General features: G+C 55.4%; 1 protein-coding gene across 1 annotated transcript in view; it reads right to left on the reverse strand.

Moving 5' to 3' along the window:
- SLC33A1 (solute carrier family 33 member 1) overlaps positions 1-16,542 on the reverse strand; it is an 18,301-nt gene continuing 1,759 nt past the window's right edge. Inside the window, exons 3-8 of the mRNA XM_056114315.1 lie at positions 11,345-12,221; positions 2,967-3,157; positions 2,364-2,548; positions 2,159-2,276; positions 1,363-1,578; positions 1-984 (exon numbers count right to left, since the gene is read on the reverse strand). Of these exons, the coding sequence (XP_055970290.1) occupies positions 817-984; positions 1,363-1,578; positions 2,159-2,276; positions 2,364-2,548; positions 2,967-3,157; positions 11,345-12,221 (1,755 nt within the window). The 3' untranslated portion in view covers positions 1-816. The remainder of the gene's footprint in view (positions 985-1,362; positions 1,579-2,158; positions 2,277-2,363; positions 2,549-2,966; positions 3,158-11,344; positions 12,222-16,542) is intronic.

Genomic DNA, 16,542 nt, shown 5'->3' on the forward strand with positions numbered 1-16,542 from the left:
TGAAGAAAACAAGTCTTTATTTCCCCCGGCCTGGTCATGAGGGTGTGCCTGGCACACCTGGAATACAAGTGGGCCGCGGGGAAGCACATTACCAAGGACTCACAAGGACTCACGACAACCTCGGAGACGCAGGGGGCAGGGCCTCAATATTTAACTTAAAATCATAGCTTCATTTTATAAAAAATAGTTTAAATTATCTTCTTATAAATCTTCAATGCTTAAAAAAAGCAGGAATACATTGAAAATAGTATTTTAACACAGATTCAAAAGGGCAATGTGGCCATGTCAGAAAAATAACACCCAGAATGGCATCCCAGTGGTTTCCAGCCTCTTCCCCACAAATTCCATATGGACTAGAGCCACTTTGCAACTTGAAAGAACAAACCACAGGCCAGGCGGACCACGCCGCTGCTCCGTGGACATCCAGCTCTGACCAGCGGACGCAGGCAGCTGCAGCAACCTCCCTGGTCTCAGAGCCCACTAAAACCCACCACGCAGCACCGCCCTGCATCTCAGGACATGCTGTTGTCTGGAGATGCGAGTCCCCGAGAGATGGAAGGCCAGGCCAGCTGCTGGGAGGTGCAAGACCACACTGGAATGCCAGGCCAGGAAGCAGCTGTCCGGCCCTCGTGAGCTCAGAGTACAGGGACCAGGATGTGGTGGCGGGGATGCAGAGGGTCTATTGCAACCACTGGGCATTTCGTAGAAATCATTTCCTTGCTTGAGTGTTTTATGCGCCTATGTGCTGATTATCGTAGCTCTCTGAATTAAAATGAAACTACAGTTACCTTTCTAGAATGTCCAGTAGTGAGAGAATTAATTGCTCCTTCTGCACTTCCATGAAGATGGTCCCTCATCCTGTAACCTTTTAAATTTGGGCCCCAAAAAGAACCACCAAGCAAATCCAATCAAAACACAAATAATGGACTCCACATAGTAGCCATCCAGGGCCGTCACACAAGTACCACCAAGCTTCTTGCAAAACTGTAAAACACAGAAGCATAAAAAAGAGTCAGCAAGTTCAGAATGGAAGCGCTCAACAGTTAACATCTCCCCACCCCTGAGACTGAAGGAAACACCCACCATTTTACACGAGGCCAGGACGAAGCTTCGCTCCCTCCTGCGCCACAGGACGCCTGCACGCCCCAACCCTCCCGCTACGTCAGCGTTAGAGCAGCCCGAGGCGCGGACTGCAGCAGCACAGGAGCCCAAGCGAGTCACTCATGAACTGCTTCCTCGAGAATCCCAGGGTGACTTGCAGGATCACACCACAGATGGGAACATCCCTGCACTAAAGCCAGGGGTCACACTTCAGGCCACCAGAAGCTGAAGGTGGCCAGGGCACCCGACACTCCTGCTCACCTCTGCCGCCTCTGGCGTCCGGCAGTTCTGGGTGGAGGCGCCCGCACACTCCTTCACCGTGAGGGGGTCCACCAGCCACAGAGCGACCGTGGATGGCCAGTTCCCTCCCAGGTTGGATACGGTGTTGAGGAGAGTCATGTACGTGCCTCCGATGAGCGGGTCACTGACTTTGGCGTTGAACGCCATGATGGACACGTACATGCTGTAGAGCGTGACCTGCGGGAGGGACAGACCCTCTTCACTGGCCGCCACCAGGTGCTCAGACATGGCCCCACTGTGCTGGGAAGATGGGAGTGACAGAGGAGGAGGAGGGGCCAGGGAAAGGACAGCAGCCAGCCCGGGTTCAATCCCTGGCATCCCACGTGGCTCCCAGAGCAACACCAGGAGAATCCCCTGGGCATCACTGGGTGTGACCCCCCCCCCCCCGCCCAATATAACACACACAAAGTGAATTACTCTGTGGCCCATACCTGGCAGTACTCAGAGTTTATCCGTGGCTCTGTGCTCTGGGATCCCTCTTGGCAGGACTTGGGACCAGATGAGGTGCCCAAGATTGACCCTGGGTCAGCAGCATGCAAGGCAGCACCGTACCCACTGCACCAGCTCTCTAGTCCCAACTAAAGCAGAAAATCCCTTTCTTGGGCTTGGGGACTGTCTGTGGTGGTAGTGTGCTCAGGAGACCACAGTGCCGGGCAGATGGACTTAGTCTGCAACTCTGGCCCAGCGGGCCTGGGCTCATCCAGAAACGTCTCCATTTCACACCCAAAAGCTGATGCCCTGGGACACAGCCACTCACCTGGTGCAAGGCGTAGCTCAGCACCACGACGACATAGTAATAGACAGGGAAGCCCCCTTGATGTGCTACTTTTGGGGTCCACCATACCAGCAGAGCGTACTCCAATCCAAGCAGCAACCTGCAGGAGAAAGGGCAGGGGCGGGTCAGGCCAAAGAGGGGTGCGGGCAGCCGGGGGTCCAGAGGTGGTGTGAGAGTGGGACCATACCTGTAGGGCATGGCTTTGTAGAAGATGTTCAGGGGCTGGGGGCCGGCCGTGTACTTGCTGATGATCAGGGGCAGGATGATCTGCAGAGGGACCATGGGGACGGCCAGCAGGGCCAAGTGCTCTTTGGGGACGCCCTCCTCCACGAGCTTCAGGCCTGTCACTGCGTCTGCAGCGGAGAAGCCAATCTGCAACACCCCCCCAGGAAACCAGATGCTCAGACGCTGGCCTGGTATGAGGCGGACCCCAGGCTAGATCCCTGGCACCACTTCTGGTCCCAAGCCCTGCACCAGGAGTGACCCTGAGCACGCCGGTGTGGCCGAACCACTTCAGCCCTCAATAAAAGACTTCCAGCAAGGAGGGTGGCCGAGGAAACATGCCTGGACTGTGAGGCCCGGGTTCCATTCCCAGCACACAATAACCGAATAAGAAGGGGCCAGAGTGCGAGCACAGGCTCCTGGCTTCCATGCGAACAACCTGGGTTCCATCCCAGCCATCCTAGACTGTCCCCAAGCCCTGCCAAGAGTGATCCCTGAGCACAGAGCCACGAGTAAACCCCAAGATGTGGCTCACGCACAAGAGTGACGTGTGCCATAAATCTCTTACCTTCGCAGTCAGAATCAGAAGACAAAACGTCAGAACTGCTGGCATTTTTATGATTGCAAAGAGCAGCTTGTAAGTGTCTGTGATGCCCTGTGTCTCTTCTTTTCCTACTAATACTTCTTTGTTCTCTTTCTTCAGAAGGGCAACTAGTGTTGTTGTTATTAAAAACACAGTTCCCCAGAAGAAAAGGAAATCTGAAAACAAAAAGGTTTTAAATCTGTGATTAAGTTTTGAAATGACATACCTTCACTGGTGCTACTTCTGTCAACAACTTTTCCTCGAGCTGAAAGTGTTTTACTTTACTCCCTCTTAGGCACCGTTTACAATGCTGAGTGGGAGGGTTTCCCCGTCAGGTCCGACCCATCCAGCGCCAGTCTTCCAAGGAGCCCCACTCCCTCACACCACTGACCTGAGGGAAGCTTCCTACTGGAAAGCAAATCTCCTTTCCTCTTGCTCCTGGACATTTCTTCTTCCCCTTTTTAAAAAATTTTTGCTTTCTGGGTCATACCCAGTGATGCTCCTGCCTCTGCACCCAAGAATTACTCCTGGTGCTGCTTGGGGGACCATACAGGATGATGGGCATTGAACCTGGTTCGGCCAAGTGCAAAACAGACAGAAACCCTAACTACTATCCTATCGCTCCAGCCCTGGGAATACAAATGTTTTTTCTACATTTTTTTTTCTTTTTGGGTCACACCCGGTGATACACAGGGGCTACTCTTGGCTCTGCACTCAGAAATTACTCCCGGCGGTGCTCGGGGGACCATACAGGGATGCTGGAGCTTAAACCTGGGTCAGCTGCGTGCAAGGCAAACGCCCTAGCTGCTGTGCTATCGTTCCAGCCCCAAGATTTTTTTTTAAGAAAAAAGGCTGAGTGACACTCAATGATGCTCAGCGACATGGGATGATGGGGATTGAACCCAGGTTGGCCATGTGTAAGGCCCTACCCGCTGTACTATTGCTCCAGCCTCTGAATAATTTTTTTTGGCTCTTGGGGTAGATGTCAAGAAATGGAATTATTGCTGGGCTATTCCTGGTTTTTTTTTTTCCCCCTGAGGAATGTCCATATTGTTTTCCAAAAAATCTGAACCAGTGGACATTCTCCCAGCGGTGGATGACGGTCCTTTCTCCCCACATCTGTTGCTAGGCAGTGCCGCGTTTGTTCGGACACGTTTGGCCATCTGTCTGTCTTTGAGGACGTGGCTGCTCGTCTCTCCTTGCATCCTTGGAGACAAAGCCTCAGCTTATGGAGAGCTGAAAACCACACAGCCCTGTCCAGGTCTAGATGCCCAGAGCCTGGTCACACCATAGCCGTGTCCACCCGTGGAAGGGCACCGAGGGAGGGGTGGGGAGAGGCAGAGTCCCTGGCAGCCCCCAAACACTCCCTTTCTAGACTAAGTTCTGCCGACTTGGACCATTTCCCACAGTGGAGGCAGCACCTGGGGGAAACCAGCACGGAGCGGGCCACTTTGTGTCCACTCGGAGAAGGCAATCCCAGGGGGACACGGGTCAGGGAAATCTGGGAGCCTCTGAGTTAGACATGCCAGCCCCCAAAGCTTCCTCATGCTTGGGTTCGGGGCCACCCCGGGCATGCTCAGGGCTGCTCCTCCCTCTGCACTCAGGGACCACTGCACCATCAAGCTGCCAAACCCAGGTTGGCCGCACGCAGGGCAAGCACCCTCCTGCTGTCCTCTCCAGCCCTGAAGCTTCCTCCTACTTTTAGAGGTTACTGCCTTTGCCTTCAAGTGAGGACACAAGAGAACTGAGCACGTTGGGATGAACGGCAGCCCAGGCCCAGAAGGAAGAGTGCTCAGAGGTTCCTGTGTCACAGATGCGGGTTGTGTCTCACGCACCCAGTGCTCCAGTCAAGTAGCCGTCAGGTTACTCCGTGTCCCTGGCCAAGTGGGGCCCAGACATGCACTTGGACACTCAAGCTCGAGCCCCAGAAGCACATCAAGCTGCAGGGGACAGGGCCTGGCGCACTGGGAAGGACACTGGGCCAGGTCCCCAGGCCCCCACAGCCAGGTCAAGAGCGCACAGGACACACCGCACAGGCTTCTAGACAGAACCACCTGGCCCAGCCTCCTGGGAAGCGTCACGCAAAACCCAGTGTCTACCAAGTCTTCACAAGCTCAGCCCCAAACAAAGCTGCTATTCAAATCTTGTCGATTCAGTAAATGGAACACTTCATACGGATATGGCCATGTGTATTCTGGAAGAATTCTCTTCTCCACCATGGGAACTTTGTGATTTGTAAATTGAGACATCAGCAAAAACATCCTGATTCTGTTTGTGGAGCACCCCCAGTGGTGCTCTGGCTTACTCCTGGCACTGCATCAGGGATCACTCCTGATGGGGTCTGGGGGGACCACATGTGGTGCCGGGGTTGAACCTGAGTCAGCCTTTGTGTAAGGCAAATGCCTGACCTGCTTTGCTATTGCTCCAACTCCACCAATCAGTCTTTTTTATTTGTTGTGTTTTGGGTCACACCCGGCAAAGCTCAGGAGCTACTCGTGGCTCTGCACTCAGAGATTACCCCTGGCAGTGCTTGGGGGACCCATATGGGATGCTGGGGATTGAACACAGGGCCATCATGTACAAGGCAAATGCCTTCCCTGCTGGACTATCACTCAGACCCAGCAATCGAAAGATGAAAGTTTAAGTGCTGTAATAGTTTCTTAAAAGCGTCTTGGCTAAGCCTCATCACAATAACGTGATTTCTGTTCAGGTTTATTCTTCTTTGAGGGGTGGAATGGGCCCACAGCCCACAACATCGGGGACCCGAGCTGAACCCAGGCCTCGCACGGACAAAGATGTGCTCAGCTCACAGCGCTCTCTCTCACCCCTTCACACATCATTTCGATTTTCTCTTTGTCGTTGGTTTCTGGGCCACGGCCGGCAGGGCTCAGGACCACGTGTGGTGCTGGGGATGGAAGCCGGGCGGCCCACACCAAAGCAAGCGCCTTCCCACCGGACTACGGCTCTGGTTCCCCGACCTCTGCACTCAAATTCCATCTGCGAACAAGTGGCCGAAAATCACCTCACAGGCAATCTGTTCATCTCATGGAGAACGATTGTGTTGACTTGCTTAAAAACAAGCAGTTTTCAAATGAAGAGTGGTGGCTGGGGCACCGTCACTGAAATCTCAAGTAATGGCCTTTATGTTCAGTGAAAATTACAAATTTTTCAATGATGCACAGAACATGTAAACATTTGTGCTCCAGTTTGGCTGTATTTAACTGGGCCCCATCTCCCCCTCCCCCCGCCCCGCCCCCTGCTCAGGTCGGCCACATGCCAGGCAAGTACTTTAACCCTTCTACTGTGTCCCCAGAGTTCCAGTTTCGAAGCAAAAACAGGAGAATGCGTAGCAGGGGCTGGGTGTTTGCTTCATAGACCCTCCCAACCTCAAACCCTCCTGCAGAATGAAAGCCCCTTGCTTCCAGGAACAGGAGTGAGAGAGAACTGCAAGCACCGCGGGTTTCTTTGCTCCCAGAGCTGTGTCCTTGACTGCATAAATGGCACAGCAAGGATGAGGGGAGAGGGGTGATGCACCGCAGAGACTGGTTCACAGGATAAGAAGCCCCAGTGACTCTGACCACTGCAAGCTGCAAGACTGTTGGGAGTAAGACGTGACTGGCAGCCACTATCCGGGGGCCATCGGTTCCAGGGAGCTTCCAGTCAGACCAAACAAGATGGCCCCTGAAGTCCCCCAGAAATAAAATTGGTGAGAAATTGCAAAATGTGAACAGCAGTGAGGGCACCTGGCTTGCATGTGTCCGAAATGGGCTTAACTCCTGGCACTCCAAAGGGTCCCCCAGGCCCCACCAGGAGTGATCCCAGTCAGCCCTGAGCATCACAGGGAGTGGCCCCAAAACACAAGAAACAAAAACGTAAAAGCTGCAACTGTTGGAGTAAGAAGCGTCCATCTCAAACAGATGGAACACAAGCCCAGAACAGTCTGGGTTGCTTGAAACTTGTTCTGAGGTCTTAGTTGGCAATCACTGGAAATCCGTAAGGTATGTGCTTAAAAACAAAGGGAGAAAGAATTCTTTAGATGACTGGACAAAGAAAGCCAGCTGGTGGATGGGTGCCAGAGGCTCCGTCCCTGGCAGCTATATAGCCCCCAGCCCGACAGGAGTGATCCCTCAGCAGAGGCAAGGTTATCACCAGAGTTCAAAAACATTCAGTGGGCCATTTCCTTAAAAACATTTTTGTGGGCATATCCACACTGAAATCATTGTGTATGAGTGCAGCCAGGAATGCCCTCTCCCCAGGAAAAGGAAGAGGTCAAATTAGAGTGAACTTAAAATTCCTCATTTTGGGGCCCAGAGATGGAACTCTGGTAAAATTCAAGCCTCACCTGGAGGAGACGGCACCACAGGGGGAAAGCCAATTTTTCTCCTGAGTAAGAGATTCCCTTAGATTAGATAGGTGTGTCTGATTTCTCAAATCCTGTGTGTTCTCAGGAACACTTACTCCTCCACTGACCGATTCACATATAAAGTTCAGTAAAACCTTCAAATTCAGATAAAGATGAATGCCAAGTAGAATGATTTTAGCTTACAGTCTCTTATCAACTTTTCAGACACATACAATGCTTTTTTTTTCTTTTTGGGGTCACACTCGGCGATGCCCAGGGGTTACTTCTGGCTCTGCACTCTGGAGTTACTCTTAGTGATGCTCAGGGGACCATATGGGATGCTGGGAATCGAACCTGGGTCAGCCGGAGCAAGGCAAACGCCCTGCCTGCTGTGCTATCTCTCCAGCCCCACACAGATTTTTGCCGAAAGAAAATAATACATCTCCTTTGCTTTGCTGTCAAAAAAAAAAAAAGTGAAAGCCTTCAAGGCCCTCCCATCAGACCTGGGTTCCAGTTTAATATCTAATTCCTTCTGCTGGCGGCCACATCCTGGAGTGATCCCAGCTGGCAGGGTCACGTGGAGCTGATTCTGCTGCAGTCTCTGACTGCCAGGCAGATGCGAACTACAGGCTGATGGCACTGGAGACAACTCAACTCGGGCCCAACAGTGATTATACAGGGGGACTGAATGGAATCCGTGCAGGATGTGGGCAGGTGGCAAGTGAGAGACGAAGGCTAGATCAACGGTTTGCTGGGGAAGATTGCTGTAAGCAGAAACAAAGCTATTGATTTCGATTCCATCCCTCCTGCCGGTCAGTAATTTGTCCAGATTCCATAGCTGACAACTATGGTCCAAACCTGGCCACCAGTGAATGCCAATCGTCTTTCTCACCGGGAAGTGTCTGTCAGTCCAGGTGGTTTGGGAGCTGTGCCAGCAGGACTCCAATGCTGGAGCTGGGGTCAGCTCTGACCACAGGCCCTGAAGGTCACGTACCAGCCCCCCACCTCCCCCATCCAATGGCCCACCTACTGCCTCCACCTTTTGTCTGCGGCTTCTTCTTTTTTTTTTTTTGCTTTTTGGGTCACACCCGGCAATGCAGAGGGGTCAGGAATGACCCCTGGCGGTGCTCAGGGGACCATATGGGATGCTAGGAATCAAACCCGGGTCAGCCACGTGCAAGGCAAACGCCTTACCCGCTGTGCTATCCCTCCAGCCCTGGTCTGCAGCTTCTTTATAGTCTAGTCCCTGGGAGCAAGACAGCAAAGATGAAGAGAAAGGACAGGGGATGACATGCTTGCCCTGCACGGTGCCAAACCCAGCTCAATCCCTGGCACTGCAAAGGGTCGCCTGAGCCACCCCGAGGTGATCCTGGAGCACAGCCACGAGTAAGCCTTGGCACCACTAGGTATGCCCACCCCCACCCCAAGAGGAAATTCCTCAGAAACAGATGGGGGGGGGGTCACTCATCCAACAGGGGCGGCAAGTCCGGCTGGCCGGCATCGGAGTGCTCACTGCCAAGTCACCAAGGCTACAGGGCCACTGAGAAACAAACAGGGTCAGAGACATGGATCGGGGGGAGTACCGGCCTTGCATGTTGCTGACATGCCCCCCTCCTCGCTTCATCCCACACCGCACCATAGGGTCCCCCAAGCACCACCAGGAGGGACCCCCAAGCAGAGAGCTGGGATTAACCCGAGTACTGCCGGCTATGACCAAAACCCAAAGCGAATAGTTGGTGTGCACGGAGGGCTGGAGCGGGCCCCTTTTGGGGGATTATTTTTTCTCTTGCGGGGGGGGGGGGGGCACATCCAGTGCTGCTCAGTAACCTACAACGCTGGAGAGTGGAAGCAGATCTGTGGGATACAAGGCAAGCGCCTGACCTCCTTTTCGCTCTGGTCCGTGTGTGCTCCCCAGCACCACACAGCTCCCCCAGCCACTCAAAACCGAAACTTGGGGCCAAAGAGATTGTCAAGTGGGTAGGGGCTTGCCTGCATGGGGCCAACCCGGGCAGGATCACGACCACCCCACATGGTCCCCCAAGGCCTACCGGGAGTGATCCCTGAGCACAGAGCCAGGAGTAAGCCCTGAACACCACCCAGTATGGCCCCAAACCGTTTAAAAGTCTATGCATATGGGGGTCGGAGAGACAGAGCGGGGATAAGGCATTTGTCCCGCCCATGGCTGACCCCAGTTCAATTCCCCAGCACCATATTTGGTCTCTGCATTTGGCTCTCCCTTGAGCATAGAGCCAGGAGTAAGACCTGAGTAGTTTCGGGTGTGGACCGAACCCCTGCCCAATGATCACACATGACATGTGCTGTCATGGAAAGAGAAACAGATTTCCAACACTTATTAAATGTTTGATGTATGAGAAAAACCAGCAGTCCTCTACAGACACAAAGGTTAAATTAAAAAGTAAGCTATTTTTACAACTCCCCAAAGAACAAAGTCCACAGAACTATCATCCATAACAGACTGTGAAAGTGAATATCCAAAGGCACCAGCTCTGACTTTCCCACTCGATTCTGGCACCAGGAGGACTGGCTGCCAGTGCTCGGGGCATTCTCTGGCAGGGTGTGTTAAAGAGGCAGATCCAGCGGCCGGAGCGACGGCACTGCAGGGAGGGCATTTGCCTTGCATGCAGCCAACCCAGGTTCGGTCCCCGGCATCCCTTCTGGTCCCCTGATCACCAGGAGTAATTCCTGAGCGCTGAGCGAGGAGTAACCCTTAGCATCGATGGGTGTGATCCAAAGAGCCAAGAAAGAGAAAGATCCAGCTTACACGGCAGGAACCGGTTCCACTGCCACTTCACTGTGTTCGCACTGAAGCTTCCTTCCCGGGGGGGAAGCCAGACCTGATCTCTCCTTGGCGCTTCTAGTTTGACAGCCAGAAAAACCCAACCTCAGACAAGGTGTGTGATGTCAGCAAAGCGGCGCCTGGAGCAACACCTCAGGATCCTCGAGACAAAATGCCCTTGTGTCGCATCCCGGCTGCCATTTGTAGCCTGGCCTGTTGGCTGGGGGCACCTGGACCTCAGGAGCCAAGAGTGCCTGCAGTGGAGGACAGGGGTCCCCACGGGGCACAGGGTGGGCATGAGGGGCAGGTGATTCTACCCCCAGTACTTCAGAGACCAGAGAAGCAGCATGGCGGGGATTTTAGGAGAATCCTGTCGCCATTCTGGGGAAAAAAAAAATAGTCGTGCAACAAAGTGCCCCTGCACCTGATCTTCTACTGCCCCTTGACTGCTGGGGCTCCCCAGGGAGGGACATGACTTCCCCTTCTTTCTGGGAAACGGTGGCTGGTTGGGTTCATCCTCCAGACTCCTCGCCGGGACCATGGAGGAAGTGGGAAAGGCAGCGAGGAGCAGCAGCTTGGGGACCCAGGAGGGGCTGCGTGCCCCGTGAGAAAACTGGCCCATTCGGCAGAGGCCTGGGGTGTCAGCAGGTTCCGATCTGTTCTGACCTGTCCTGGCTGCAGGACAGGCTCAGCCCCCCCCCCCCCCCCGCCGTGTGGGTCTGAGCCCTCCTGTACCCCGTGGCCTGGGTGCGCGCGCTTTGAACCTGATGTTCTTGCATTCGGGAACTGCACCCACCTTCTCCCGATCTCATCCAACAAGGTCAACTGATCCTGCCTCCCCAACTCTCTGAAACGCTGGCCGATCCTCCCGACTCCTCGGAGGGAGAGGCTGCCCCCACCCAGAAGCAGGGAGCACGAAGGGCACCTTGGGGACACTCTGCTTGCGGGGTGAGGCTCCGGGCTCCTCCCGGCTTAAAGGGGCCAGAGGGCTGGGAAGGGGGTGAGCCTGCAAGCTTCCGGCTCTGTCCACTCGCCCACCTTCGCCTGGAGCAACACCTCGGGATCCTCGAGGCAAAACGCCCTTGTGTGGCATCCCGGCTGCCATCTGTAACCTGGCCTGCTGGCCGGGGTCACCTGGACCTCGGGAGCCAAGAGCAGCTGCCTGTCCCCTCCGACCGCCCCTGCCCCCCTGGCGCCGCGGGCGGCCCCGGGCGGGCGGGCTACCTGCGAGGGTGACGAGGCCCCGGGGCTGCGGCTGGAAGCGCAGGTACTTGTTGCAGAAGTCGGGCGACTCGAGCGCCAGGAAGAGCACGTTGCCCAGGAAGTAGCCGGCCGTCTGGCCCACCGAGTTGCAGGTGGACGCGTAGCCCACGTTCTCGCGCGACAGCATGGTCAGGGCCCAGCCGTCCACGGCGATGTCCTGCGTGGCGGCCAGGAACTCGAAGAGGAAGAAGGTGACGGTGAGCGCCGTCACGTCGGGCGCGCCGCCGCCCGCGCCCAGCAGCCGGTCCACCTGCGTGGACAGGTAGAGCATGAAGAGCCCCAGCACGTACTGCGTGGGCACGAGCCACGACTTGCGGCGGCCGAAGCCGCGCACGTACACGGCGTCCACGAGCGGCGCCCAGAGCAGCTTGAGGCTGAAGGGCCAGAAGACCAGGCTGAAGAAGGCCTGGTCGGTGTAGCTGACGCCGCGGCCCTGCAGGATGAGCGGCACGCTGCCCGCCAGCCCCAGCGGGATGCCCTGCAGCACGTACAGCGCCAGCAGCAGCAGCACGCTGCCCAGCTCGGCGCGGCAGCCGCCCGCGCGCGCCGCTTCGCCCGGCGCCCAGGCGGGCGGCTCGGGCCCGGGACCGGCCGGGCCGGGCCGCCGCTGCCGGCTGCGCTCGGGGCCGGGCGCGGCGGGGGGCATGCCGGACGCGAGGCACAGCCCGGCCGGCGCGGCTCCGGGGCTCAGCGTCTTGGAGCGGCCGGACCCCAGCTCCGGGGCGGCGGGAGGCCGGCGGGGGCCCCGCGGGCGGCCGCGCCGGGCTCGGGGCCGGGCGGACGGGCCGTGGCGGCGGCGAACGAGGCGCGGCTGGCGGCGCCGCGAGAGCCCGGCGCGCTTCCGCACGGCCGCCGGAAGCGGTCCGCGCGCCTAACGCGTCCGGCCCGCGCCGCGCCCGCGCCTGGCCGCGCGGTCCCGCCCGCGGGCGCCCCCGGGCCGCGGCGCCGCCCGGAACCCGCGGGCCGCGGGAGCGGGGCGCGGCCGGAGCCCCGAGGCGAGCGCGCGCGCGCGGGGCCGGGGCTCTGCGAGCGCCGGCGGCCGGTGTCGAGGCGTGGGCCGCGCTGATTGGCCGGCGCCGTCACTGCCCCGCGGGGGGCCGGCCGGCTGCGCGGCGTGGGCCGCGCTGATTGGCCGGCACCGTCACGTGCCCCGCGGGGGCTGGCGGGCGAGAGGCGGGGCCGCGCTGATTGGCCGGCGCTGTCGCGTGCCCCGCGCGAGGTACAGAGCCCGGGCAGCGCCGGGCCGCCAGCTTCGGCGGGAGCCGGCGTCTTCCGCAGCGCTTTCCGCGTTTGATCGGGAAGTGGGAAAGCCAGTCTGGGAAACCTGGCTGTGACGTGCCCCCGGGACTCGGGTGCTGCCCGCGCTGCAGGCGCCCTCGCAGCGGCGGGAAGTCACCCCGGTGACGGGCAGCCTAGGGCCCCCGCAGCTGGGCCGATGTCCCCGGGCTCAGTGACTGGGGGCGCCCCCTGCAGCCCCGGGCGCCGCAGGGGTGTCCCCAACCCGGGCAAAAGGAGGTTTTTTTTTTTCCTTAAATTTTTATTAGTGAAACACCATGAGGTACCGTTGTAGACTTACAAATTTTTGTGCTTGGGTTTCAGTTATACAATGATGGAATACCCATCCCTCCACCAGTGCCCATTCTCCACCACCACCAGTCCCAGTATCCCTTCCACCTCCCTTTCCCCCATCCCACCCTACCTCTGTGGCAGAGCATTCCCCTGAATGGAGAGAATGAGAATGTGCTCCAGCCCCTGTATAATCTCTTTAACAACTGAAAATCAGTTTTGACCAATAGTTGTGTAACCACTACAATCAAAATATGGAAATTGCTCCCAAACGTTGCAGTGTTTTTTTTTTGTTGTTGTTGTTGTTGTTGATTTTGCTTTTTGGATCACACCCAGCAACGCTCAGGGGTTACTCCTGGCTCTGCACTCAGGAATTACTCCTGGCGGTGCTTGGGGGACCATATGGGATGCTGGGAATCGAACCCAGGTCGGACACGTGCAAGACAAACGCCCTACCCGCTATGCTATTGCTCCAGCCCTTTCAGTGTGGTTTTGTCTTTGGGGGAGCAGAAGGACACCTGGCAGTGACCAGGGCTAGCCCAGGTCTTGGCTTGAGACACTAGGCAATTTCAAGTTCAAACTCAGGCCTCCCGCACACACAGTTACGCTTCAGCCCAGTGTACCCTGTCTCCTCATGCACTTGCACTGGTTGCTTGTTTTATTTTTGTCTTGTTTGGGGGCTACACTTGGCTGTGCTCAGGGCTCACTCCTGGCTCTGTGCTTAAGGATCACTGCCTGTGATGCTCAGGGAACCATATCTAGCGCTGGGGATTGAAACAGGGCCATCAGTATGCAGGGCAAATGCCTTCGGCCCTGTGACTCCCACCTATGCTTTGGAAGCCACCTTCTGCCCCTAGTCCCACTCCCTGTGTCCCCTGCCTATGGCTGGGGTGGACCCAAGTCATGCTCAGAAGGTCCAGGGTCCCTTCAAGCGATTCTCAACCAGGTCAGTGGGTGAATAGTAAGGGTCCGAGGATGCAGCGCTGCTCAGGCGCTGTGGGGCTGGGGATCCCTGGGCACCCCAGCAGCGTTTGGGGGTCCCCAGGACTGCACCCAGTGATACTCATGGTATGGAACTTGGGTCAGAGACAAGATAGGCATGAGCTCTAACTGGACGATTTCCTGGCCCCGCTCAAAAGAGTTCAGGCAGCACATCCTCTTAATGTCACCTAATTTCCCAGTGGGGTGTTGGAGTGTCTGCTTTCTCAGAAGGTCCAGGGATGTGGCTCAGTGGAAGAGTGTTTGCCCTGCCTGTGTGAGATCCAGACTGAAGTCCCAGCACTGCCAACAGAATAAAACAAAGCCAGAAGATGGGACGTCTATGGAACTGAGGAAATGGCTCCAAGGGCACATGCCTCAGCAGGGAGCCCGGGGCTGTTTGCTGAATGAATCACAGCGACTGCCAGCTCCCATCAATTAGAAACGCTCTCTCCCTCAACTGGTCACTAATGGGAGCTACTGAGCGTAAGCAAAACCTGTCCGTGACTCAGCTCTAACATTCATCTCCGTATTTGCTCGTTTCTTGCCTGAACTCACCGTGACATGGCTGCCAGTGCAGGGTTTTCTAATTCACGGGTTCTGTCCTATCAGATGCTGTTCTGCTAGGACTGTTTTTCCTGCCACATAATCATTCATGTGTCTTCATAGACGGGTGGATTCCTAATTGCTTTGCCATCGTTGTTTTCAATAGACTGTCCTTGGATTTACCCAGTTAAAAAGTCCTTTCAGTCTGCTTTCTGGGGTCCGGGGCAGTGCATTTGCTTTGCATGCAGCCAATCTTTTGAAAAGAGGCACTGCATAGGGTTCCTCAAGTACAGCTGAGGCTCACCCCAGCACAGTTAGGATTAGCCCCTACGTGACACTGGGTGTGGCCCCAAAATCTAAAAAGAAAACCAATCTGACTCATGTGTCCTCTGACTGGCTCCCATGGAGCTCTGTGTAATTCCTTCTTTTGGGGGTTGGAGGGGTTGGCCCACACCTGGCAGTACTCAAGGGTTACTCCTGGCAGTGTCCCCAAGAGACCGTATCAGTACTGGGGATCAGCTTGGGGTTGGCCACTGCTAGGCCAGCACAGTCAGCTGTGCTCTCCTCCAGCCTGTCCCTTATATCTGGGTCCAAACATTGTTCCTACCTGTGAGTTCAAGTATATGATGTCTTCAGTGGCAGGGAACCTCCCTGGCCTCCCCAACGGACAGACGAAGAGATAGGGACCACAAAACTCTGGTCACAACGGCCCATTTAATCCCAGAGCTGAACAGCCTATACAAGTCTGAATTACAGGGGTTCTGAATTACAGGACTGCACATAGGTGTGACTGGTCATGTACAAAGGTAAAGTACTTGGACGGAGATTGTTCTCTTGGGATTAATTCGCGGAGACGCTCTGTCTCAGGGGCTATACTGAGAAATTCGCCCAGGGGAACCTATATTGCTTTTCTCTTCCTTGCTAATAGTACATATTAAACAATTAAAAGTTTACTTCTTATTAATATTTGCAGTTATTTGGATAAACATAGTAAGAGATACAGATTCCAGAACTTAGTTTTCTGGGCTCTGTGAGTAAAAAAGCTGGCTGGGCTTTTATCCTAAATCCCAGACTAAGTCCTCAGGGCTGATTTAGCTTTTCCTACCCCCAAGGGGTCCTGGCTTTAAGGTCATTACTGCTTGTATCAAGACAGTGCTTTATGCTTTAGAGAGTGTCCTACTGAAATCAGGGTAGCCTTGCTGCTCGCCCTGGGTTCATCCAAGTCCCTTGGTGGACCCAGCTTTTTGGGGTGTTAGGAACTATGGCAACTGAACCCTGAGTCAAGTGATGATCATGGATACCCAGAAGTAAATATATTTCAGGTTGAATTAACCCCCAATTAGGAGCATAGCATTAATGGAATTTCTGTGTCTAAGCAAAGAATGTTGCTCCATAGTAAAATATGAAAAGGTTATAGGAGAAAGAGAAAAGCAAGTAATTCACTACAAATGCAAAAGAAAGTTTGACTTTATATGTAACCAAGCCTGACTTGGGGAATTTAGTACTATCAGGAGCGGTGAAGCACAAAGGAAGGTTTCAGATACACTCTGGAGATTAGGAGTGCTCCTAAGAGCATTGCAACTTCTCTGGGGGAGGAAAAGGGGCAATTCCGTGATGAAGCCTCAAACACTGAGGTTAATATCCAACACTACCCACCATGGTTCTCCTTCAGTCCTGAAACCAGTCATGTCTCAGGAAGTCTTGGCTCCTTTTTTTTCCTTAAACGTTTTTGTTCTCTTTCGGAGTCATACCCAGAAGTGGTCAAGATTGCTTCTGATGGTGCTCAGGGATTGCAGCCAGTCCTATCAAGGAAACATGCCAAGTTAGCCCATTGGGCGAGCTCTCCACCTCCCTGCCACTTTTTGCTCTGGGGCCACTCCTGGCGGTGCCAGACTGATCCTGAGGCTCCCACAAGTAGACCGTGCTCCAGTCCCAGAGCTTTGCAGGCTCCACAGCGACTGTTTCCTCCTGCTGAAGGTCGTCACTTAGAACCAGTATCTGGTTTGCGCATCACTACTGTCTGCCCTTGCTTCCAGGCATGCCAAGAACACAGCAGAGTGGACAGGTAA

This window comes from Sorex fumeus, unplaced genomic scaffold, assembly GCF_029834395.1.
Source record: "Sorex fumeus unplaced genomic scaffold, SorFum_2.1 ptg000024l, whole genome shotgun sequence".
Taxonomy (NCBI): Eukaryota; Metazoa; Chordata; class Mammalia; order Eulipotyphla; family Soricidae; genus Sorex; species Sorex fumeus.